Source organism: Plectropomus leopardus, chromosome 11 (genome assembly GCF_008729295.1).
Source record: "Plectropomus leopardus isolate mb chromosome 11, YSFRI_Pleo_2.0, whole genome shotgun sequence".
NCBI lineage: Eukaryota > Metazoa > Chordata > Actinopteri > Perciformes > Serranidae > Plectropomus > Plectropomus leopardus.
This window is the reverse complement of record NC_056473.1, coordinates 23,610,043-23,635,707: the sequence shown is the minus strand read 5'-3', so window position 1 is coordinate 23,635,707 and position 25,665 is coordinate 23,610,043. Positions and strand designations below refer to the sequence as shown.

General features: G+C 41.2%; 1 protein-coding gene across 2 annotated transcripts in view; it reads left to right on the top strand.

Annotated features, from left to right (window-relative positions):
* The first annotated feature begins 4,643 nt into the window (after positions 1–4,643).
* The window catches only part of ldlrad3 (low density lipoprotein receptor class A domain containing 3), an 86,347-nt gene continuing 65,325 nt past the window's right edge, over positions 4,644–25,665 (top strand). The window contains exon 1 of one of the 2 annotated variants that reach the window (XM_042496802.1): positions 4,644–5,082. In XM_042496802.1, coding sequence (XP_042352736.1) covers positions 5,031–5,082 — 52 coding nt within the window. In that variant the 5' untranslated portion in view covers positions 4,644–5,030. The remainder of the gene's footprint in view (positions 5,083–25,665) is intronic. The other variant, XM_042496801.1, reaches the window with a different exon arrangement.

Below are 25,665 nucleotides of genomic sequence, written 5' to 3'. Positions count from 1 at the left end.
TTTGATTCTCAGCCTGGGCCTTATAGATTGACAGTCACACACACACACACACACACACACACACACACACACTACTCTTTCTATCTCCCACTGATTCAATTGTTGATGCCTATCTGATGTCCCTGCAGCACCACCAAGCCAGACATCAGCTTTGCTAACTAATGTCAGTGGAACAAGGCACATTGGTCGCATAATTGAATGATTATTCAATTAATGCATTTGGAGGAGCATGAAGGAGACTCTGGACATGATTGTGGGCAAATTTCTGCAAGTATGCAAGTATGCAAGAATGCGTAACTTAGGGCGCTCGTGCATGTGTTTTAATATGATTGGTCACATAAGCCTGCCTGTGTGTGTGTATGGGTATGGTGTTGTGTCAGTGTGTTTTGCTTTGAAAATTCGCAGCTAAAGTCAACTTCTTAATTCACCAGCAGAAACATTTGCTGAAATCATTAGCGCATTGTCCCTTGATATGTCCTCCCTCCTGTTTTCCCTCTCTCCATTGCTTTCTGACTCACACACTCACTCACAAACAAAGATGTCCTTCACATCGGTGCGCTAGTTATTAAATGTAAGATGGATGTCGAAAGACTCACACCACAGAGTGAGCCAGTCTTTTAGGCAGCCTTGGCATTTCGCTGCTACCTTGATGGTAGGCTGACATCACAAGGACGTGTCATCCTGAAGCTCTCATGAGCTGTATCACTGCTCTCTCGCCCTTGTTTCACACTCTTGTTAGTGATATATAAGCAAAGCTCTCGCCGACAATGGACACGGCTTCTCTTGTTGGTATATTTACATCAGTAATACCCTACAGCTTGCATGTGATACCCTGTAACATAAGATTTTGTACACATTCATTTGCTGTCTCTTTCGATTACAGTATATCCCCTGATTTTTTCCTCTCATTTTTTATTCTCACACCTTCTTCATCTCTCACTTTCCTCATCCACCTCCCGACACTTTTTCTTGCCGCTGGCTTCCTTACTCATTCTCCTTCCCTGCTGCTCTGTAAGTGTTGTTTTCTCTCTACACACCCACACATACACACACTCACACAGACTCCCTTTGTGTTGCTCCCGTTACACATTCCCTTACCTCCCGCTACATCTCTGGCTGAATCTCTCTCTCTTTCTCTCAATGCCACCACTCACCCACAGGCAAAGTCATTCCAGGTTGCTACACTCCCCTTCCCCCCACCCCTTCACCAATCAGATCGTCTCACTACCTCAGAGTCATTTTCCAAATTTGGCCACTAATTGGGTTTCTCCTGCGATTAAGTCAATAACAACCTTCATATTAGAGTTTAATGTCCCCTAATGAGCCCATTTGTTGGCCAGCGGCTAATTAGGTCTGAGCTGTTTATAGATAGCCAAAACTAATTGATGGGCATTACTGAAACACTGTGTGTCAATCAGTAACATAGTTGAGCTCATTTCTGTTTTTAGTTCGCAGCCCTCCAGTGCCGAGCCCCCCAAAAACAGATTATACCGTTCTGGTTCATGGATCAGGCTGTATAATTTGTGAAACAGCTCGGCATTAACATTAATGATAACTCCAGGGGAGCAGAATGAAATCCATTTAACATTGACTGACAAATCGTCTTCCTCCTCAACAAGCATTTAGTTTTATTAGAGTTGATTGTATTCAGGATTTGTGTTGAGGAGACTTGTGTCTGCTTTTGTTGGCTCATTAAAATATTCATATCTGCCAACTGTAGACATTCCAAGAGTGGTTTACGCAGCGCACATGCAGAGCCATCTAGCATCAAGACTCATCAAAACAAACTGAAATACATAGGGCCCTACAGGCAACAATAGGGGGGATGTGAGGACAACAGGCCCTTGCAGAAGCTATCAAGCTGGAATCTTTGACAAAGTTTTAACAGATCCCACCGACATGCCAAGACCCTCCCCTGGAGTTTGAGTCTGCACGAGGCTCCAGCTTGATAAGGTAGTGTGTGGATGAATATAAAGTGAGCTGGAGGAGTCTGATATTGGGACTCATCCCAATCATATGCCTCCAGGTTAGCATGCTATCAAAAGGAGGGGTTTGTTTGAAGCGGGGTTGTCTGTCTGCACACAGCTGCTGTTCTCTGATAAAGAGGAGAGAGGTTTGATAGGTGAAGCCTCCTGTCCTTCCATCCTCTCTCTCTGTCTCCCTGTAATTCAATTCAACTTAAATCAGTGTGAAAATACCAATAGAAAACATTACGATACTTTCTTCCTTCCTCTCTGCCTTGTAGCGCTGTACTGTATCAGCGGCAGCCTGTACAGTGCTCTACCTAGGTTTTTAAATATTCAGTGCCGCACTGTGTGGAAGTTACCAGAGCTGAGTTTGTGGAGGAACAGCAGAATACATTGGGAGAGAAGACATCGCTTTCCATGCGTCTGTCTTGCACTTTCTATGCCAACTCCAAAATCCTTTCATGCTTTTTTCTTTTTTTTAACAAGTATTTGCCTCTTTTAGCTTTCATCAAGGCAAACCATCTGTTAAAAGATTGCTCCAAATAGTTTTCCCCTGTGCCATCTGTTGCCTCCATATCCATAGCTACTTTTGTACTGTTTCACAATACTTTTTATATTGAAAACACCTTTGCAAGTGAGCAGTATTAGGCCAGTTGCTGATTTTGTTTGCAGTGAAGTATAAATATTGTTGCTAAGATTGAATATAAGAAGTTTTAACTTAATCTTCCATGAATAGAAACACAGAGGGGAGGGGGCACTTTCAATGCTTTCTATCATGGTAGTAAAGACAGTGCACATGTCCATTCAATCACATGGCATTTTTGCATGGGGCATCACTATTTAACTGTCCTATCAATTTCTATGTTTGCTTAGGATCGTACCAAAAATAGCCATGCTGTGATTATGATTTAGTCAGGCGGTGTTCTCAAAAACTTTGCTGCAAGCTGTCTTAAATGTTTTGCTTTCCAAAATGTTTCTATGTCTTATCAGCATTCATCAAAAGGAAACTTCAAATGAAAAATGATGGCAAGCGCTCTCATTTTATCTTTGTTTATTATAAGATGACATTACTTTTGTAGTTGAATGTTTTAATCATATGAAAATCTTGTTTCTTTGCTTGTTTTAGTTTAAGTGTACATGAAGCTAACTAAAATCATCCTGGCCTACTGTCTGTGTTTGATCTGATGTTTGCAGGTGAAGCATTTTGGATAGGCTTAGGAGTTTGTGATGCTGTTAAATGGATGGGGTGAAAGTTCATGAATAGAAACTGAATTTCAGAGATCAAGTTGACTGGATTTTGAGATAAAGGGGCTCTGAAATGGTTAAGGCCAAAAAAAACACAGTAGCCTATAGGCCACTGTGTTTTGTCCCCATTCCCTTCACCCCTGAGCACTTCCATCTGTGCATCTTCTTCCTCTCTTGTGCCACTTATGACATTTTGCTAAAAAATCATGACAAACTGAGAAAAACATCGCCCCAAATCCTTTACTTTATTTCTACAAATGAGATAAATTATGCACTATACAAATAAAGTTTATTTTAACTTAGAAAAGTTAGTGTCCGGGCTGTTTTAAGTTGACCGAATTTGAGATGATAAGTTGAGGTAATTTTGTAATGATTCAACTTGTCTTCTCAACTTTAGAATTTTACAGTAGCCCGAATACTAACTTTTTCAAAATAAAACAAATTGTTGTTTTTTACAGTGTGTCTAAAATGTTGAATTTAGGTTGTGACATTGGATGACCAAAATTCAGTGACAGGACGACATCTAATGCCAATGTCAGTTTAGAATAGTAACGACAGATGAAGTGGATATTTTGTTGGATTTATGCTGGTTTGTTAAGTAACCTTCCAAACAAATTATGCCAATGTCATCTTGATGTAGAACAATACCTGTCTGCCAAATGCCATAATGTTAACATTCACAAAACTTGAAATTCTTATGTATATTTATCAGTTTAACAGTTTATTGGGATCCCCATTAGCTAATGCTGTCACATTTGCTAGTCTCCCTAGGGTTCAACACAGAAATAACACAATACAATGTATTTTAAATATTGTCAAACCTGATCTCATTCCAACCAAAATGTTATGTCTGCCCATTTTAACTGAGTCATCCGGTGTCTGCTGGGATCAGTTCTTGGCCTACTATACAGCATAGGTTTGCATATTGTTTGCAAGTGTTTGGGTTACAGTATACTAACTATATAGAGGCTTTTTGTTGGCATACTTCATCGCAATAGGCCTAGTATAAGAGCCATGGAGGTTATGGTTTTCATATTAGACTATCCTCATAATGGGATTTACAATTAATCTCATATTATACACTATGTTAATACTGTTATCTGTTGCCCCTTCAGGGTTATCTTTTACTTGGTTTTAGTTTTTGAAACAATAATCCCATGCAAAGTGTTATCAGGTAGTCGGGGAAAATGAGTTTGTAAATGGTCCTCACCCTAGCCTCCTTCATATCTTTTTCACATTAACAAAAACCATATCAGTGAGCTCTGACCCGCATTTTCTATCTGCAGGCCACTGTCCCCAATTTCTATTTCGCCCCCTTGTGCTGTCTCTGCTGAATAAGTACCTGTAGGTGAGATAGTAGCACCGCTGTTTGCTTTGATTGAAGTAACGGTACTTTGTCAAACAACTCCTGGTTTTGCTGGTGGTGACCGTTGGCGGTCCCTAGCCCGCAGTTTGGGAACCGCTGCCCCGGAGTGGCCGACCTCCGCTCTCCGGCTCTCTGCCTCCGACTCCGCCTCTCTCGGCAGCAGCACACGAGCGACCGACTCCCCAGCCTGCCTGCCGCCACCCCGAAGCCCCCTCCAGCTCCAGCCTGCATGCAAACTTCCCAAACCGGATTCCACGTCGCTGTCCCAACGTGAACCCACCACCACTCTCACGCCAAATGAACTCGTAGTTTTGCCGGAAGAAAAAACTTGGAAAGTACAATAGGCAGGAGTAAAGCTGTGTCGGAGAAGTTTTTCCTCTTTGCCCCCAGATTTCGGCCCCGCGGCGGGGCAGGACAGCAAGGGCAGGCCGGGGGGAAAAGCAAACCGTAGGATGTGGATCTGGTACCTTCTGCTTGGTTCGGGGTCAGGCTCAAGAACTGTTGGTAAGTTTTTAAAAGCACACGGAAACTATTGTTGTTGTCACGGTGCCGACACGCTTTAAACGGGGTGGGTTAGAGGAAGGGGGGCAATGCACTGTCTTTTGAAGTGTGGTAAGCTACAGCTAACTCCTCGGATGTTTTTCCTACTTCGACGAGTTTGCTGAAACTTATTGGAGCAGCTTCTCTAAAAAAAGAAGTTATCCGACCTTTCATTTCCATCGACTGAACGGTTTTTTGTGGATATTGGGAGTTGGAGCAGCCGGGGCAGCAGTTTCGGAGTTTTTCGTGCATGTCGAATGGGTGCATGTCCCCTTTACTTCTGAGTGAGAATATTTTTGCTACAGAGTGACACCCGCCACGCCATTTCCATCTACTGTATGTTTTACTGAGACAGGGTTATAGACTCCTCCGGGTTAGGTTATGACCGAGAGGTTGTTGACAGGACAGCGTTGACAAGTCAATCTGTTCTGCAGCCCCGCCATGGCAGCAGCTGGGGCCCTGTGCAGGACACTTACTCTGCAGTGTATGCACAGGGCAGCCAGTTTGCACTTTACTCCTTTTAACCATGCTGCAGCTGTGATTTTTAGCTTGTTTTTCAATCAGTGACCGAAAAACTAACTGTCCATTTCAGTGGTGGTCTGCTGTAAATAACTACAGTAATGTGAAACACGTGGGATAATCAGGGATTCAGAGTATGTGTGATTATGATAATAAGACAGAGAAGTTGTATTGGAGAAAAGGCATGTGTTCATCTGTTCCCCTTATAATAATTCTGCACATGCAATTTGTAATACCAGTTTGGCACGCGTGCCCCCTGTGTGCAAGATCAGTAAACCTTAATATGTTACCACAACTAAATGATCATAGCTAACATACCTTTGAACTAACATGTACTTTGATTGACTCTTATGGGAGCTTTTATGGAGTTTGATCAAAGTATTTGGAGATGACACCGATCCGTTAGCATCTTTTAAGCTATAGTTACATTGTCAGTGTATTGAGTGCATTCTAATGAGCTCAGTCAGTATTGCAGGTGCATTGAATGAGCATAATAGCATAAGAAAGTACTAAGATGCTGCTGGCACCATAGGTCCCGGTAATGGAGTACATTTTTGACATTTTACAGAAAAGCAGAGGTGCAAACAATGAAAGTAATCATGGCTGAAATGCATTTATCTGCTTTATTTTCAGAGTCCTGGCATTGTGCATGGTGGCTTACTGGGACACTTGAATAGAAATGACTTGTGAATGTTTTATTGCAAGTAAAGGTGTGCTTTGAAATAGGCCAGTTGCTACATTTTTGGCATTTGGATATGACATAAAGGGCATTAGTATTTTGTGTAAACACACTAGGAATTCATGTCCATTTTTCAAACACTTGTTATTTGACACAGGAAGCACGCCTAGTTAATGTGTATTTTACGTGCATATTATGTTTTTGTCAATTTTATTGTGAGTTAAGTGTAAATATTGTTTTTAATCGGTTTGGACCAGAGATTTAGTGTTGGCTGCCAAATACCCCACCCCAGTTTGTTATGTTGGCGCAAAGGAGCATATACACACGTTTGATGTCAGACGTTTTCTCCCAGAATATTACTGTAGTTTGTTTTCTTTAGCGTTGCATATGTGTTGTCACTGTGCTGCAGCCTTTTATTAGGTCATAGCCTGACCAGTGTAAAAATAATATCGGGTAGACTCTCTGTGTTTGTGTGTTAGTATTGTGTTGGTGCCCAGGCCAGTATGTAAGTTAGAGCATAGCTAATACCAGCCAGCCTTGACATTTGACAAGACTCTGCTTTTGGTTAATATTCTAGCGTGCATATGAACCAGTAATATAAGGTCTAAATTGGGTGCACAATATTTTGATTTGACATTTCGCTCAGACATTAGAAAGGTCTAATGCATTTAAAAATCTATTTGCTTCCTGGCTGGGCATTACCTTATAAAAACGATAATCACAATATTGACATTTGAAGATACGGCAACCGAAAATGACATCGGTAGACTTTCCCACCCCACACAGAATCTGTGCTAAAAATAATAAGGGAAATAAAATATCTATGAACGGAGTAGAATGCACATGGTTGGTACAGTTTGTGCACAAGCTTCAGTGTGTTTTCCAAGTGTGCATAGAAGGAACTAAATATTTTGATAAACATAATTACAGCGAAGGTCTGCAAACATGCAGATGATGTAAGTGCAGTTCATTTTCGTCACACACGTCACCATGCAGTAGCTCAGTTTCAGAATGGTCAACAAGTGTTGTGTCAAATGTAATCCACAAATCACAACGCAGTAAACATTGATTTGCATGCTGTGAGCTTTGGGTTGTCATACAAACACTCAGCAAACACTCAAATTGCTGCAGTTCACAATTTGGATTGTAAACTTATTTGGATATAAAGTGACCCTTTCAGATCAGATAAATTAAGCCCATCCTCGTTTTGGCTATAGTACTTAATAAGATGTAGATATATTCATAGCTCCTACTTTACAAAACTTAATGAGCCATATAGTATCATGTGTCAGCTGATACGATTTCAAGACTAAAAAGACATTCACAGGCTGTACTACATGCTTGCTTAAACTTGCCAGAAATATCTGGGTAAGATGCACAGCCTGAGAAAGTTCCTAATTTTTCATGTCAGCAAGTGTCGCTCCTAGTTTTCCTTCTTTTAGAACTTTACATGTCTGCTTTTGGTTGTTTGTTGTAGTTCTTTCGTGGCTCTTTGGCTCAAAACAAATGAAAAGTGCTCAAAACCTGCGTTCCAGTATAGGTACTGAATCTCCCCCTTGGTAGTAATAAGATATCAAATCTAGTAAAGATTGTGCTCCTTTTTGGAGGATGTTGACAGTCTCTGCGTTGCACTTGACCGGACTCCAAGTCTGGCAGCCAGGAAGCCTTGCAGCCTTGCACTCCCTCAAAGCTGCAGGAGATAAATCAGTGCTATTATGTAATATGAGATTTAGCCACACGACCCACTGACAATGGAATGTTGCAGTGCAGTTACAAACAAGGCAAGTTTATTATTGTGGTGCGCGGCCTGAAATTATATTTAGGCTGTTCAGCTGGTCTGCTAGACCATGCACTAGGGGGAATATTGATATAAATGAATTTAGGTACAACATCGGAAAGATAAATTAGCTCCGCATCAGTTATTTCCCCCCTGCTCTGGAGGATGATTATGGCTTGTTAAGGATCAGCATTGTGATATAAATGCCAACCTTATAAATGTTTGATTATATCGCACTCCTTTAGTGTAGAGGTCTATTAAAGATATACGTGTCACATTGAAATATATAGACACGACATTTTGAGTTTAGTAATTTAAGATTTTGTTCAGATTATTCATAAAGTTCAAAATGCATGTCCTTGTGTGTCATTTTGTGCTTGTTTGTGTGTTTATGAATACATAGAAACACAATGACACTATTTCTCCTTTGATTTATGCACTGATGAAACGCAGGGGTGAGGTTGATTTCATATATTTTAGCTCCTAATTATTTGTGTGTGTCTGTTAAAATCCTCTCATGACTATTTTCTACCATTTATTTTGAACAAATAACCTCAAAAAGCTCCCGTCTTGCTTCCATGAGGAATTTTAAAGGAAACCTTTAAAATTCCTCTAAAAACCTTTTTAATGTTGCCATTATGCTCACACCAAGTAGGATTAACTCACCTGCTCGCCCACCACAACTAAACGTTACAAACCGCAAAGTGGACATCAAAGCTAATATCTGACTTACTCAGTTTTTTTTCAGTGTCTTGTGTGGAAAGAGCTCATACTGTGAACACTCTTTCATCACTTGAACGGCTCAGTTAGCCAACTGACGTAGCCACACTTAAGTATCTCCTCATTCAACATAAATGTACGCTCCATTACGTGCTCTGTGTTACCAGGCCACACACACACACACAGGCCAGGTGGTCGGATATATTCATTCATATCCAAAGACAGACTATTCGGGTCATTTCTCCCCCTGAACGGGGAGACAGAATCACATTGTCTCCTGCTTATTATGCTTTGTATTTCTGCACTGTGGCTTCCCAGAGACAGGCCAGTTGGCCCAATAAACCCTTGTGTCTGTGCTTATCTTTGCGTGTCTTTGGAACAGGAGAGAGAGAGAGAAAAGTGAGAGAGAGATGTTGTGTTTTCGTGCTGGCTGACACGGTTGATGCACTTCCAGCCATAGTTGCACAGAGAAGGCCAGGGATTAAGAAGGGCCAGTGTGGCTTTGGTTCCCATAGTTGTTAAACAAAGCCACATGACTGGAGTCATGTTTCAGACCTTGGTCGCAGTGCAGCTTTAACTGCGGTAAGCACATAGTGGGATCTGTTTCATTATTTATTGGTCAAATGTCACAACACAGCACAAATGTTCCATGTTTTTGAACAGCAATGCACATTTGCATATTGTAGTGTTTGATCTTTCACCAGAGGTGTAAGTCATATTGTATTTTTCTGTGCGTGGGATGTAGGTTTGGTGTCCATTCTCTTTGAGCATCTCTGATCTATAAGTCATGAAGCTAAATGTTTCATGAACCCTGGGATGTATGGATCGAAGGAGAAACAGAGAGAGACAGAAAAACAGAGAGGAGTAAAATGTACTGGAAAAAGTTAGAAGACAGCTCATTACATATTGATTTTGGATTGATTTTTACTAATTTGTCATGCAGTGATGCAGAAGCTTTGTTAATCCCTGTTGGTTGCCTTATATTGATCCAGCACGTCCTTGGATGCCAAGATCAAACTTCAGTCTTGGTATAATCTCCTTATTTACTGAAGAGAGTTGTTTTGAGGCATTCGGTTTTGCATTTTGCCTACTGATTATGAATACATGGCACTTCTGCTTTTCACCAACTTACTCAACACTTTTACCCAGGACATTGTACACTGTAGTTATTCCCCTCGGAGGTAACCATGAGGACAGTTTGTGCTAGACATTGATTTGAACTGTCTAGTGCCAGACCTAAAGGGTAACTTGAGATGTGCTGAGAAGTTTGTTTTCAAGTGAGGCAGAAGCTGAGAATGTTTTTGGATTATTTTTAAGATTGCTGCAGTCTCTCAGTTTTACAATGCATGCAGATGTACACACACCCACACTGCTCACATAGTGAGAGACATAGCAGCCGGCAGGACAGGAGATTTACCTGTCATTGTTAAGTTTTACAGTGGAGCAGGAGCAGGGAAATGGTAAACTTTACATCCATACAGTTTTCAGTTTTATTGTAGAAAAGGAAGGTAAAAACCTTACTCTTAAAAACCCCTTCCTTTTGGAAATCCCATCGCTCTGTCCCTTTTATCAATTCAGACAACTTCTCTCTCCTTAACTGATTTTCCTTTGTTTAAGAGTTTAGGATAAGTGACACCCTGTATATGCCAAGATAGTGGAGCTGCAGCATCCCATTCATTGTAAAGCAGCAAAGCACACACAGGAAGCAGCAATGATCAGGCAGAGCAGATGGAAAATAAATGAATGGTGACAGAGAGAGATGGAAAATTGGCACGCTATAACCAATCACATCTAAAATTTTCTATTTATTTACAGTAATGTGAACTGAGTAATTTCACTGACGGAGTAAGGTAGTTTCAGATGCAGCTTCTGCACGGATCTGTGTAATTTGTGAATATAACAGTGTTTTCCACAGAATTAGTATCTATCTGTTGCTGTATCTTGCGTGTGTCCCTTTTTCTTTTTTAACCATTTTTGTCCCTTTAAAAATTTGAACGCAGCACAGGCGGAACTTTTTCATGAGGTTTTTTTTTTTTTTTCCCCCTCAGCAGTCAATACGTGGCTGCAGATGTTTTGTTCGTGGCGGGCTGAAACAAATAAATGAATGTGTGGGAAACCCTGAATACCTCAGCAACCATGGAATTAAGCAGTAAACTGCATGATTGATCTGCCTGCAAGTGAAGGTTTGTGGGATGTATCAGCAGCCTGACTGCGAGCCAAGTTTGGTGCATCCCCATTGTGTGTGTATGTATGTGCAACACCAACATCTTGTTTCAGTTTTGATTAGATAACTAAAAACAAACTTAACGTACTTTCAGATAATTGAGAAACTGAACAGGCGTATGAGATGTGTCCCACTTCGGCAGCTGTATCCACCGAAAGACAGTCCAAAATGAACTTTATTGTGACTTGACGCACCCATTCTGCTGCTTGACGTCGTTTAGTTAAAACGTTTAATGAGCCAGTCCTGATAAGTACACGGGACATTTGGCTACTGACGTGGTTATTCCATCAATATCTGCAAAAGGTTTTGTTTGTGCTCTATGAGGACGATTAAGCTTTTGAATATACTGAGATTCTGCCTATAAAATATCAAGGTAATTTAACACTTAATTGTTCATTATGTTGTCATATTTTATAACAGGAAGAAACCTATCCAAGGTTGTTATGCAGGTCCTAGTGCAAGATTCCCACAGTGGACCTCATTTACACTGAGTCTTGCTAGCTGATGTCGGATTTTTGTTGTCAGTTTGTTGCTGAGTCCTGTCCAAAGTTTTGAGGCTTTATAAATGTTTGACCTTGAAGTTGTCGATATGTTATGATGCATTGAGTCCAGAAATGCACACTGTAGAGGAACTTTGCATTGGAACACAACAATAGAGTTATGGATTATTTTGTTTAGAGCTTACACAGCACATTTGCTCATTTTTGTCCTGCCCGGTCACCTTGGTTTTCACCACTTTTATCTTCATCCACGGTGCCCTCCTCTGAGAGGAGAACGACCCGCTGTATGTGTCCCCTGTGTTGCTTTTCCTGCTGTCAGACAGGGAACGGACCCTGGCAGGCTGACAGCTGGCTCCCCTGCTGTCCCCCGTGATCAGCAGTCATTTGCTGTACTGTGTCTCCCAGCCACCATGGCAGCCAGTGTGGACTCTGACAGGCTATTTTGGACTGAAATTCCAGCATCCCCCCTGTCAAACCAAACAAACACTACCTTAAAGGTCAACAAAAACCTAGAAAGAGACGGCGATACCATTAGGGCCTCTGATCCTCTGTGTGTTTGTCAACGCGGGCGAATATATGGTGCGTTTATATATTTGGCTCTTCATATGACTTTGATTTGATTTGAGATACTGACTCTGGCCCTGAAAATAGAGTCAATATTTTCTTCTCAACTCAAAGAATCCCACTCACTTTGTCAATACAGGCAAAATAAATTACCTCATTGATTGACTGTTTTCAGTCTATAGGATATCAGCCACAAAGGATAACGTCTAGATTAAGGGAAACAAACAAATAGAAGGATTTGAAATGTTTAGTGACTGTTCAAATAGAAATGCAGCTCAAAAATAATATTTTGTACGTTTACATTGATGTTTACTTTGTAGTCTGTTTATTTTAATTGCTGCCCAATGCTTTATCATCTGCGCAGTGAGATTGTAAATATCAGCTGCCAAATGCCTGCGGTGATAATTATGCAGCACTGAACTTTCGTGTGGACATACCTTTAGCCTCATGCATAATTCTTCTGTAATTGTGATACAGCTCTGGCAGTTTCATCATTCCAGTCAGTGGCCCAACTCCATCCACCAGCTTTGGATGCTGTAATTAGATGCAATTTTCCAAACATCTAATCATAAGTACAATGGTTATTTTGACTAGATACGCTTTTTTGATTGCAATCACACAGACATTTGTTTTCCTTGTTTTTCCCTACCGCGTGCCAAGTGTTTTAACGTTAGCATTCAGTGTCCTGTGTGATAAATATGCAAATTGTCACTATAGCATTGTAGGTGAAATCTGTTTTAGAAGCACAGCAGTGCTGGTAATGCATTTATGTGCAGGATTAGATTAATCTTTAGGATTACGGAGACCTTTTGTGGGACTCTTTGTCTCCTTCTATTACACAACGCAGTAATTTAGGATTGTTTAATAGGTCAGGGGTAAACTCTTAAGCCCAAGACGCACGAGAAATGCTGGCTCATGAAACAAGCCATTTGCAGAAGTGAAACTCACATTTATAATTGAGGTGCCGCAGAGTGTGAAATTTCAGTGATATGCAGACTGCACTGAATTTTCTTTCCCCCTCTGAATGGAATATAGCTGTATGTCTCATTGATAGTTATCTGACAGATTCTTTAACACGTTTAAGTGAGAAGATTGCGTGCCATATTTGCGTCATGGAGATTTTTGCATGTCAGCCTCATTCTGAGAGCACAAGTGTTTGGCCAGGCATGACGGAGCGATAGCAGAAGACAGCTAAACCCTCAGCTACTCTGAAATCCAGCTCTGTCCATGGGGAAAAGTACAAGGGATTGATGTGACCCTCCCTTCTCCCTGCACTGGATTGACATTAAGTTGACAGCGTCTGTGGAATTCTCTTCACCTATTATTGCGTGCTCATTCACACGGACACACGTCTGATTTAGCAGCCTCTCAGGTGAAATTCCAATCTAGTGATGTAAAAGCTAGTCTCCACTTGAGGCTACTCCTCCAGGCGAGTGCATAAATGAACAAATAAGATCAATCTCAATTCCCCGACTCGAAATAATTGCCTATTTGTCACAATTAATTTCAGCGCTTTGACTCAGGACCCCTTGATATCGATATTGAATTCCCCATTATTACATACGTGAAAGACCTGCTCATTTAATGGAGCTGAATCCAAAGAATTAGTCTCTGTGTTAAATGGATGATAAAAGGGTCAACGCAGGCGGGGATAATTCAGAGTCTGTTTGAAGGAGGAGAGGTGAAGCGATGCAGAAGCAGGAAGTTAATATGTGGAGAAGATATGACTCCACCTCTGTCATGTCACAAACATGGCTTAACCCTTTGAGCTCTCGGCCCCTTGCCTCAAGTGTGCGCTTTCTTTGATTCCCCACACATGGTCTCTTTCTTCTCTAGCAGTGTCAGCGTATCTTTGTGTGTGTTTGTGTATGTATAAGATGCTGTGTGTATGCGCAGTATAAAGGGTAATCCTCTCTTGGACAGGGACCAGGGGAGGCGAGGCGCTCATCTTCACAGGAACTAATCACCTGATCCCGCCTGCTGTTTACAGAGGCAGTCTCGCCAGCCAAAATCAAATGCAAAACCCATGTTAATTGCCTTAATGCTGCTTCCCTGTCAACCATGGCTTGGCAGAAGCCCCCAGCAGTAGGCCACAAAATTAATTCCTTTCACTTGTTCAATGAATACCAAAGACGAAAAGGCGGCTCCTGCTCCCCAGGAATGAAAAGCAGAAACTAATTTTTACCCTCTGGTTTTTTTGAACCAGGGAGAGTAGAAGCAAGGTGTGGGAGGGCAAATGAAAATGGAGGTGGGTTGGTTGTGGAGTGGGGGAGAGGGCAGGACGTTCAGGCCCGGCTTAGGTCATTATTGGGCCAGAGCCATTAGTCTTGCCAGGGCCTAGTGTGTCAGAGATGGTAATTGAGTCCGTCTCTGCGCAGCCTTCTCTAATGAGAAGCTGCGGGCCTTAGATTTGACTAATTTCTTCTATGCCCAGGACGATATGTCAGCCCGGCCGTCCTGTGCCTAATGACTCAAGATACTTAATGAAAGATTGGTGGGATTTCCGAAGACTCTGATGGAGCTTTGTATTAATGTACTTCAAAAGTTAGTGCACTCTGGAGACTTGTGTAATGACATTTCAAGGCTTTTGATGTCCTGACAGCGTGCTAGCGCCACATATCAAAAGCAGTGTGTACTATATATATATTGGATGAGTATATTTTATTGATTCCTGCTTGGTTCTTTTTTTTTCAAATGAATGAATGAATCTATCAATCAATCATTTATTTGTCAAAGGAATTATACAAGGTACAACACCAGTAAAATGTGATCCCATCAGCTCCTTTATTTTCTGCACTGTGATTTAGTTCTTTTTGCATTTTCTTACATTGATGGCTGCTTCTTTATAATTGATCATGTTTCTGGTTGGTTCTGTCATGTTGATGGTCTGATGGAATGATTTAACCGTCCACCAATTCAGACCTCAACGAGATGGCTGCATGGTCTCGCCTACCAAACGTGGACAGTGCTGCACTGCAGCCACCACTGGACGGGGTATAGCAGTGATCCACAGCAGGAATAGGGCAGCAGCTCACTTTCCCACTGTCACAGCAGTCCTTGTGGGCCGGGTTGTCCAGTTCACCCTCCAACGCCTGTGCAATGGCCAGCAGGATACTAGTTCTGCTGGCTCCCATTTTCTCCATCTTTCCGAGATGTTTTGCCCTTGTCGGCCTATTTTCTGCTGATTCAGCATATTGAATTGGGGTCTGATTGGCACTTCAACTCAGGGCAGAAGAGAGACAAAGATGTGGAAAGCAAACAAATGACAAAGTCAAGAAGATGCGAGATCAAAACAAACTTGTTATATTAGGCACGGTTGTGTTTAAAGCTGTTGAGCTCTGAAGCAAAAAACAGTTTGGAATTATTTGTGTGACTGTACACTAGTGCACGGTAAATATCCTGTGTTTTTTCAACATTGAGTTGTGTCATTACTGGGCAAATTGGCTAACTAACATCTTGAATCTGTCCTGTCTGTCTTCAGGTTTCCCCTTTGAATCATAAATACAGACTATAACCACCTGTTGGTGTGGAGATTCATTTCCTCTCACACAGGTACTGAACGTACCTGCTGGTCAGCTGTTTGCTTTCATCTTTGCGGTGTGTTCAGGTGCAACTTTTTGGCCAAGACACTGTCATCATCACCTCAAGTTTGTTTATGTCAATTTGTTGTGTCTGGGGCTTTTTATGATTATAAAACTAAGCACTGCCACACACTGTGTGCTTGTCATTCATTATGTACCTTTGCAACTGGGAAAACAACATGATCTTCCATACTGAAACAAACAAAGAATTGCTTGTTTGAAGTGAAAAATAAGAAAATGGAGCAAAGTTATTATCTTAATTCCTATTGAATGTTAATTAGAGGGTATTCAACCAAAGTAAAATTCCAAAAATGCACATATTTTATGCCCACATAATCAGACAATGGCACGTCCATCATTCCATCAGCAAAACATCAAACAGGTGATCTCATCTTTCTAGTGCAGTTAAATTTGCCAAGTGACATTTCCAAAATGATAAATATGCTCGCGCTGGAAAAGAATGTGCACAAGAAATGCTGCCTCAGTAACCACATGCTTTTGCAAATTTCTTGACCTGTTTGCGTTGTCTACGCAGCCCCTGATAGAGTTGAAAATGTCTTCTACGGAAACCAGCCAAGCTGGTAAACATCACATTTCACCCTCAAGTGATTCTCTTCTCCTCCATGTCCGCCATGGGTCAGGAGCTCATCTGTCCTGAAGGAACAGCACAGCAGCTGATTATGATGGATTATGATAGATTTCTCCTTGACTGACCTCTGCAGCCAGTCACACATTCTTCACCGTGGAGACACACACACACACACACACACACACACACACACACACACATACACAGACACACACACACACGCACACGTATACACTTATAAATTTATGGACACAGAGAAGTGTAAACAAACACACACATAACTGTTGATACACAAAAATGTGCACACTTGCACAGACACTTGAGAGGGGAAACAAGGTGCATTCACCCAAGGACAGACATGCAGGACTTACGGTCACAAAGGGACGCACATACACGCTGTAAGTTAAGTCTGCACACACACATACACGTTAAAATGTAAGTCCATGCCGTGCCATGTAGTGTTACTTGTAACTGAACCTCTTGCAGGTTAGCTCAGATCAGCACCAGTGAGACTCTTTAACCAAACCCATTTAACTCACTACAAACTCGAATGAAAGGAAATAAAAACCCACTGGAAAAAAAAGAGAAAAAAAAAACACTTCTTAAACCGAGCCCAAAGAGTGGGAGCTGCTCTCAGAGGGAGGCCATTTGTTTTCATTTGGTTTGGTGTCTTTACCGGTGCCGTGCAGAGCACTTTGAGCAGTGTGTCTCTGTCAGACCAGCCACCTCCGCCCCCACCCACAACCACCACCCCTACTTCTTTTGCCACAGATGGCACTGGTGTAGGAGTGAAGAGAAATGAGGTGTACAGAGCTAATCGCTGGTGCAGACTGATGCACGTTCACTCAGCTGGTCAACAAGCCGCTAAAGCGCTGATCTTTGTATTTTCTCCTGCTTTGAAACAGAGCGAAGGTGGAAGAATGTCAGAAGAGATGGTGATATTGACCCGCTGGAAGCTGTAAAGGTGTCAAGGCGCTGCGGCTCTGAGCATGAGTCTGCATATGATATGGAGCAGCACTGTTACACAGCGAGAAGGAAATTGTTTGCGTTCATAAGCCTACAAGCACATGACGCTTCTTCTCAGTGCAGTGCCAGAGTACTTTTTAGCCATTACCATGACAACATAGAGGTCTAGGGCTCTGTGAGTGAATGAGTGTACCAGAATTACAGGTCTGAGTAATGCAGCTTATCTCTCGGAGGGGGGATGAAGCCAGGTGAAGCAGGCTCACAAGCAAAGATGAATTAAGTGCCAACCAGGAGACACACCAGGGGCCGTCCACACCGTCATCACACGGATTTGGTCAAACAAATAGTGTGTGGATTTCTGCTAAAGCACACATGGTCAAACACATGAACATCCCGCAAAACACACAAATAAACATCTCCCACACTTTCTATCACACAGAGGAGAGAAAAGCTTAACAGCGAGAGAATGAGGCGTATGCCGTGAAGTCATCGTGTTGACTGTAAATACCAGTTGGATAGAAATTGGTCACCTAGTACTCTTGTGACCTTTCTCATCATTGTTCATGTCTTTTCCTGTCACGTCGTTTCTATGTCTAAGTTGGCCTTTTACAGACAGCACATAGACTGAAATCTTATTGGAATGACCTTTAGTTACAACATCAGCTGCCATGGTGAAGACTACTCGCACACCCGCTACCTTTTAAACTAAGGCCCTCCATTTGACTTATTACCATTCTGACTCATTATCATTCAGCTGAGAAGATATTATATGATACCGAAAAAAAGAGAGAGGAGACAGATACAGAGAAAAAGAAGGGGATCGCAGCAGCAGTTACGGGCACTCATTTCCCTCATCTGCATTCTGTCGAAATAAACATTTCTATTGTAATGCTCCTGTAACCCGCCCCCCCCCCCCCCCCCCATCCTTTACCCCTTCTCCTAAATGTAGTGTCTCTATCTCACATCCCTTTTTTCTTCTCCCACTCACCTTGTGCTCTCTCTTTCTGTTCCCCTAACGCTCTCTTTGCCCCGGTGTTTTTGGCAGATATAGTTCATTTGCAGTGCTTCTCAACCCCTGCAGTGACTCCATGGCCTGGCTACACAATTAGGAGCTCATTACTTGCTAATACACAGACTAGAAGACAGACAAAGGCAGCCTGTGCCTTTTTTGTCGAGCGCTCCCCGCTTCCATCATTTTATCTCTCTCTCTCTCTCTCTCTCTCTCTCTCCCCAGGCACTTTTTAAGTAAAAAGGGTGCAACTTCTCTTCCTCCTCCTCCTCACTCGTCTCATCATAACCCTCTGCCACAGTACATCTTCTCCACGGTGCATAATGAGGCTGCGTGTGCTAAGAAGAATTAATAGTTCAATTTCCATCTCTTAAACATTGTTTCTATGAAATGAAATGTACTCATGACTCCCAGACCTACGACATTTTAGTTTCTGGGCGTCATTTTCTGGCTCATTCAGCATCTATAAAGCTACACTTACTTGTAGATTTTGGTTACCTTAAGTACGGTGATTTGATTGCGAATGTTTTCCCCCCTGTCATGTTCAGAGATAAGCGTGACTTGAAGCAAACACGAGTCTCGCAGGTGTGACATAAGGTCAGCTCTGGCAGCTTCCCTCTGTGCCTCTGTCTGCATCATTTCTTACTATCTGGCTGGCTCTGCGGAAATGTCAGCTTGCTCAGTAAGGGGTCTCGCGGCGTAGCGGTGGATGAGGGGTGCGCGCTGTTTATCGGTGTGTTCTGTGACAGTCGACTGCATGATGAAAGAGACGCAGGGGAATGTTGACATTTAGTTTTGTGCCGGTGATGGGCCGATGTGGGGGGATTGGAATTAATTGAATAGATGTGTTTGTTTGACAGGAGAAGCTTCCTCCTTGGGACTGATAAGGAATTCTAGCCCATAAAAAGATATTTGTCTGGATGGCTTTGTGTCTGTCTCTGTGGTCATACTATGTGTGCAGTCTATTTTTGTACGTCTTTGTGTCAAACAAGACTGCTGTTTGTCTGAGTGGCAAGCAGCTTGTCCACAAATCTCATTTTTGTCATCGTTCTCCTCCTCATCCTTCCTCCCGCCCCTATCTCCATCAGCTCCTCCTCTCTGTGAAGGTAATCCCAAGGTGATGTTAATAGGCTGGGATGCTGTTGAAAATGCCACTGTCATCTCTTAGAGGATTAGATGGACAATTGCCTCTCTGAAATCCAAGCCAAAAGAAAACTGCAACAAAACAACTTTTTTTGAAAGTGCCCTATACCGCCAGCATGTGACAGTGTTTTTTTTTTTTTTTTTTCTTGTATTTCGACCTAATCATGCTGGATTTCATAGCCCCAATATTGAGCTTGAGCATTGTAATGCATTTATGCCCTGATCTCCATTTTAATTTAACCGCAGATGGACTCATAAACAGACTAAATAAACCAGCATTATGGGATTATAGGCTCAGTGTGATCTGTGATCCCAGATTAATGGCAGACCAGTGTGTGATTAATAGGGCCTTGTTTAGTCAAGCCAGGGTAATTTGGCCAGTCACCCTTCCCAAAAAAACCAAAGGCAGTGTAAGGCAGTCATTGCAAGGTCTACTTCATAAAGGAGAGGCCTCTAAATGAATACATAATAAGCGTAATAAGACAGAGGTTAATGAAACAATCACTGTTGTGCTCATGTTGCCAAAGAGCTGCGTGTGCATGTTTGTTTGCAAAGTATGCATTTTTATGTTTTCATTAACCTTTATGTGTCCATATGTAAGAACACAGAAACAGCTTCAGGGGATCAGTTGCAGGGAATAATCATTTGAACAGACTGTTGTTGTTTGTATATTGTATTAATGACATACTGTATATACAGCCATGTCTCTGCAGTTCCATTCAGAGGAGAGAAATGCTCATTTATTTCCCTCATTGACCAACGTGTTACCCTGCATGAGTTTACATTTCACTTTGCCACAATCTTAACCTAGAGGTGTATGTGTACTTGCTTCATTGTTTGTGAAATCCATCAATGGAATTAAATTTTAAAATTTAATTTAAGTTAATTTAAGTTTATATTGACATTTTCCAAATTAAACTTTCATTTTTGCTTAATAATGATATTATTATTTTAAGGTTTAAAATAAATTCGTAGAATATTTTTGTTTTTTTCATTGCATTTTTAGGTATGTCTCTGTTGTGTCTGTGAAATATGCATACCTAGAAATCACATTTGTGTTGTTGAAAATCACAGTTTCTCTCTGACATTTTGTCTCTTCAAGCTGGTACTCTCTCTTTCTCTCTCTCTGTCTCGCTCTACTCACTCTGGTACTATTTCAGCCCACAGATGCACTATCAATAATGCAGCCTCTTTAACAAGGCTGAAGCTTTTAAGAGGGTTTGTCTCACCCCTCTCTTCTAGATGCCTGCTACTCGCTGTGTGGCCACATCCTTGTGGAAATTCTTCGATTTTCTTCTGAAACCAGAAATAAACTGGCTGTCAACAGACATTTTATACTTAATTTATATTGTTATCAAGGCTTTTTCTTCCGAAACCTCGCAAATGCCGGAAAGCACTTAATGCTGGCAGGCTAAGAGGTCACTGTCTCGCTAGGGAAGTAACAAACTGACTGCAAGGCTGTAGGCAAAAATGAAAGAGCTGTAATAAGAAGGAAACATAGTGTATCAAAAGATAAAGGTAATGTAACACTTGGACATGTTTTGTTCACATTTCTGTGAGAGATTCACATTATTGTCATATAAATTAGATTTTGTTTGGGATTCTTTCTGGATTTTCAGAGAATTTGTTATTTTCTTTTTAAACCTGAGCAAATTATTGCTATTTGCATTATTGCATTTCTTGTCTGTAAAAGTGACCTCTAGAGAAATAAAGCATGCACAAAAAAACAGCAACTTGCTCTACTCACCTATCCATCTACATCCCCATCATCCCACAATAGTATAAATGATTTCTTGTAGTTATAGGAAATATTTTTTAAAAACCAGAGCAGAGTTGTGAAGATAAATTGTTTTGTACTAAACAGCTTTATATTAAGTCAGTATAATCTATCTTTGCTGATAAAATTCCTCATTCATTGACTACAAAATAAGCAGTCTAAAATTGTTTTCACAGCCTACAATAAGGAGAATACACATCCACTTGAATCCACTGGTACTTTTTTTTGGTACCACACTGGTCGAGATTCCAAGCGAGCTGAGCTAAGAGGTAGGGACAGTAGATAAAAGAGATAAAACACTGCAGGGCACCGATTAGTCAGAGAGAATCATCACTGACGAGACATGGGACATCCTGCACTAACAAAGTTATTTTATTCACTCGACCCAGATTTTAAAAAACTGCAGCACTCAAAACTATGTCCCACTACCCCAGAGAATTAACAAAGTGCAGATGTTCCACTGTTTGGTGGCAGATGAAAGGACTCAATGAGTTTTGCTTTGAAAATGATGGCACGGCAGTTTCACATGGTGTCACTCTGTCGATCAGCTTAGAATCCCACCCACACTTTAAAAAAAAAACCTTGTACTTTGTTCCATAAGTGATTTAAGTTGAGTTGAGTCCAGCCGTACCATGCAGTGGAAATGAGGCACAAACAAAGACGTGCAGCAGCTTGTCCAGATTTCTCCACATTGTTATTACGTTCATATGGCTTAGGCGCGGTGCACAAAACGCTTAAGCAGTGCACTGAAGCAGTAGACAGGCAGGGAAAACTGAATATCTCTGGTAGAGGTAACATACATTTACAGTTATGTTAGTGCACATTAGAAAAGCTACAGGCTAGACACTCTTTGCTGGTGGGCGACTCACAGCTTTGTGGCTAATTTGATTTGTTTAGTGTCAGTGAAGTATAGGTTCATGAACACTCTGACAGCCTTGATGTAAGTGAACTATCTTCAGGCAAACCCATGTGGTGCAGCCTGCTTAATTGTGTAAATGTGCTTATTTGAATTAGTTTCAGGGGATTTGGGGGTGAAGAAAGGCTTTTGTTTTCTTAGTAATGCTCTAGTTATCCCTCAATGTCTGCGATAATGCCATAAGCCATAAGAGGTTAGAAAACTTCCATTTATTCAGGCATGTTGACTGTAAACAGCACTGTGTTTGATGTGAGTCCAAAAGAGTAATGCAGGGAAATAAAAATAGCTTTTGTATTACGTTCCCTCCGAGATAATGATTGTGTTGGGATGTTGCCATGTTATCGTAGTTTTCAGGAAAGCATTACATGATGAAGAATGAAAAGCCAATGACATTTTTTAGGTTGTGAGGGCAATACAATGCGACTGTTGCCAAACTCACAAACTTTTTGTCCTTTTATTTCACATGCAGTAAAGTTAGGTCTCAATATTTGTGAGTTTATGTAACATTTCTTGTATCGTCTTCTGACTTTTTTGGATCACAATACAAACAAAAAACTATATTGAGATGCAATAAAAGAGGAGGTTTTGCACATCACTAGGCTTATTTTCTGTCTTCCTTCCTTGAGGAATTTACTCTGACTTTCTGCCTCGTGAGCCAGTGTCCTTATTTTATTAAACAGCAAGTGATAAGTCCCGAAGACAAACAATTGCTTCGTTATCGTGCTGCATGGATGGTGACTAATCCCGCTTTAGCCTATAGAGAGGACAAGCTTGTGGTCCATTGTTTGTTCCTCTCCAGATGCACACAGGGGGATTGGGCTTATGCCCCACCTGCGAGAGCTGACCAGTGCTGCAGCCGATCCTGTTGAGAATTAACCACTCTCTCTTTGTGAGGTTGGTGCCAGAGACTTCTAAGATTTGGTCTGACAGTGGGTGGTTTTTGGGATGTCCTTGGACTCTAATTCCTTTTCCCAGGGTGGTGAAGTCAGCTATAGTCTCACTTTTCCCTTTTTATTACGGTTTCAAACTGCGACTAAATATTGGGGCCAACTTATTTACTTGGTTAAGATTCCCTCCAAAGCGATACATTTAAAAAATGCTCTGCGTTGGATGATATTTTTGTGGGATAGGTTTTTCCACAAAAACATGAAACTGAACTACTGGAAAGGATTAAATGTACATCTACTCCTTCATCCTCATCAAAAATTCCAAGACCAATGAATATGCAAATAGGGAGATGCTTCCAGGCGCAGTGGTGCGCCACATCACACCCACCACTGTAATGTCGCAGCTGGTCAGATTATACTCTAGTCTGAACACAGTTACTAAGTAACTAGCTAACAAAACTTCAAAGATAAAGTTTTAACTTCTGCTTCTAAGCATCTGTGTTGCATGTGATAGTTTAGCATTAAACTCAGCAGAGTGGTTGGGTTTAGAAAGTCGCTTTTTTATTATTGTCTGTTTCCTCAGGATGTTGGCACGAGTGTACTGAAATTTTCATGCCATTAGTCGTGCAGACAATTGTGTGCGTGGCTCAGGAAGCACAGTGCTGTTTTGTGATTATGAATATTTTAAGTGTCAAGCGAAATGGGGAAAATATTGCTATGCCGCTTAAGTGATGGTGGAGGATTTTTAAATATTATTTTGCTCCCTTCAGCAGCTACCACGCTGGTTTTGTTTGACTTTCTTGCTCAGTATGCCTCCTCCGCTCTGTCTATATCTCTCTTTGGCTATAATATGTATATTCATGATACCCCGATAGAAACAGAATGTGTGAATAAAATATATGAATGTAAAAGACATTTCCATTTCACAGACATGCTCTACTTCTGTGTCAAACTCAGAGGAGGTAGTATTTAAACTGGTATATAATGGAACTGTAGCAATAGGCATCATCACCATGACCTTCTGTATCTGTATTATTTCAGTATTTCCTACAGTGTGCTCCTGCTTAGTTTAAACAAGAAAAAAAGTGAAAACTCTATAGGGACAGAAACAGTACAGTTTTAATTGACATACAGTGTATCAGTGCATTGAAAGGTATAAATAAGCAGCTGCACCACCATGTGAGGCAGCACAGGTCTGTCTGCAGCCCTCTCCAGGCTAATGACAAGGACTGCAGTGCATATGAAACTGGGTTTTCCAAACTGGGAGAAAAAAACACAATTAATAAAACATAGCTGTTGTTAGTTTTCTTTATCAGCATGGTTACACTCTTATTGCATCAACAAACCCATATGTATTATGTAAGCCTGTCAAAATTGTTACTAAGGCTATCTTTGTGTATACTGAGATATAGCTGCACACAGTGTGAGTTGATCATATAGCATAGATAACAGAGTTTAGCATTAAAGCTGATTGTGAATGACTTAGATGGAGCATGTGTATGTTGAACGATGGAACAAGCACTGATATTATGGATCTGTGGCTCATTTGTCTTTGTCCAATAAGTTTTAGATATCTAATGGCATTTGTCCTCAGTCTTTGACCTCCATACTAAATCTTAATTTGTGAATCATAAACAAAATCTCATCAGTTGACAAGCTTTACAAATTAAGAGCACAATAAACTTCAGCTATCTGTCTGTCTGGCTGACTGACTTCTTTTTTCTTCCTTAGTAAATACAAGTGGTGATGACCAGATGAGAGATCAATATGTGTCTATTACTAAACCCCCCCTGAAAAAAGCCTGCAGCTTATGATGTGATTAAAAATGACAAACCATGCCGCCTTGGAACAGTATAACATTCTCATTTTCTGACTTTTAGGACAGTGATGATCAGGATTTCATAACAAACTGTGTGCTTACAGCTGTCACTGCTAATAAAGCTAGCTAGTGTAGCAGAGGCAGAGATGATTTGGTCTCAGCACTGCTTGGGTGACCCATGTTGACAACGTTTTTTTTAAACTGTCTTCACAGTTTTGATCATCATTGCTTCACCAATGGTTTAGTTTTATTTAAGGCACTTAATTTGGAAGTGAAAGTTGAGGTGAGAGAGTTGTTACCCTGACTTTTCTGTATTGTTCTTTAGGTTTTGGAGAGCTACTCACATGTTTAACTTACCCACTGCACCTGCCATAGTGTTACAAAGTAGCAGTGTTGTAGTCTAGACCAACTACTGAGACCAAGTCATCACTGAGACCAGAGTGTGTCGAGACTGTGACACGAGCAAAACTATAAGGATTTTAGACCAAGTCAAGATCAAGATCAAGACCAAGGCAGGGCGAGTCCCACACTGCATGACACACTTACCATTTTATTACCATTTACTTACCGTTTTATTTTGAGAAATGTTTTCAGTGAGCATACAGATACAAACACCAAAGAGCCGTAATCAACTTTATTGAACGTTCATTTTTTTTTGCACAGGCAATGAAGTAATATCCCCACAGTTGTGGTTTTGACTGGTCTTCTAATAAAGTCCTAACTGAGACAAAGACAAGATGATTAAAAATACAGTCGAGTCCGAGATGAGACAAAGTGGTCCTGAGACTGGTCTCAAGATCAGGACCAATCTTGAGTATTACAACACTGCAAAGAAGTGCATGATTTTATCAGACATTTGATTTGTTTTTATCAGACA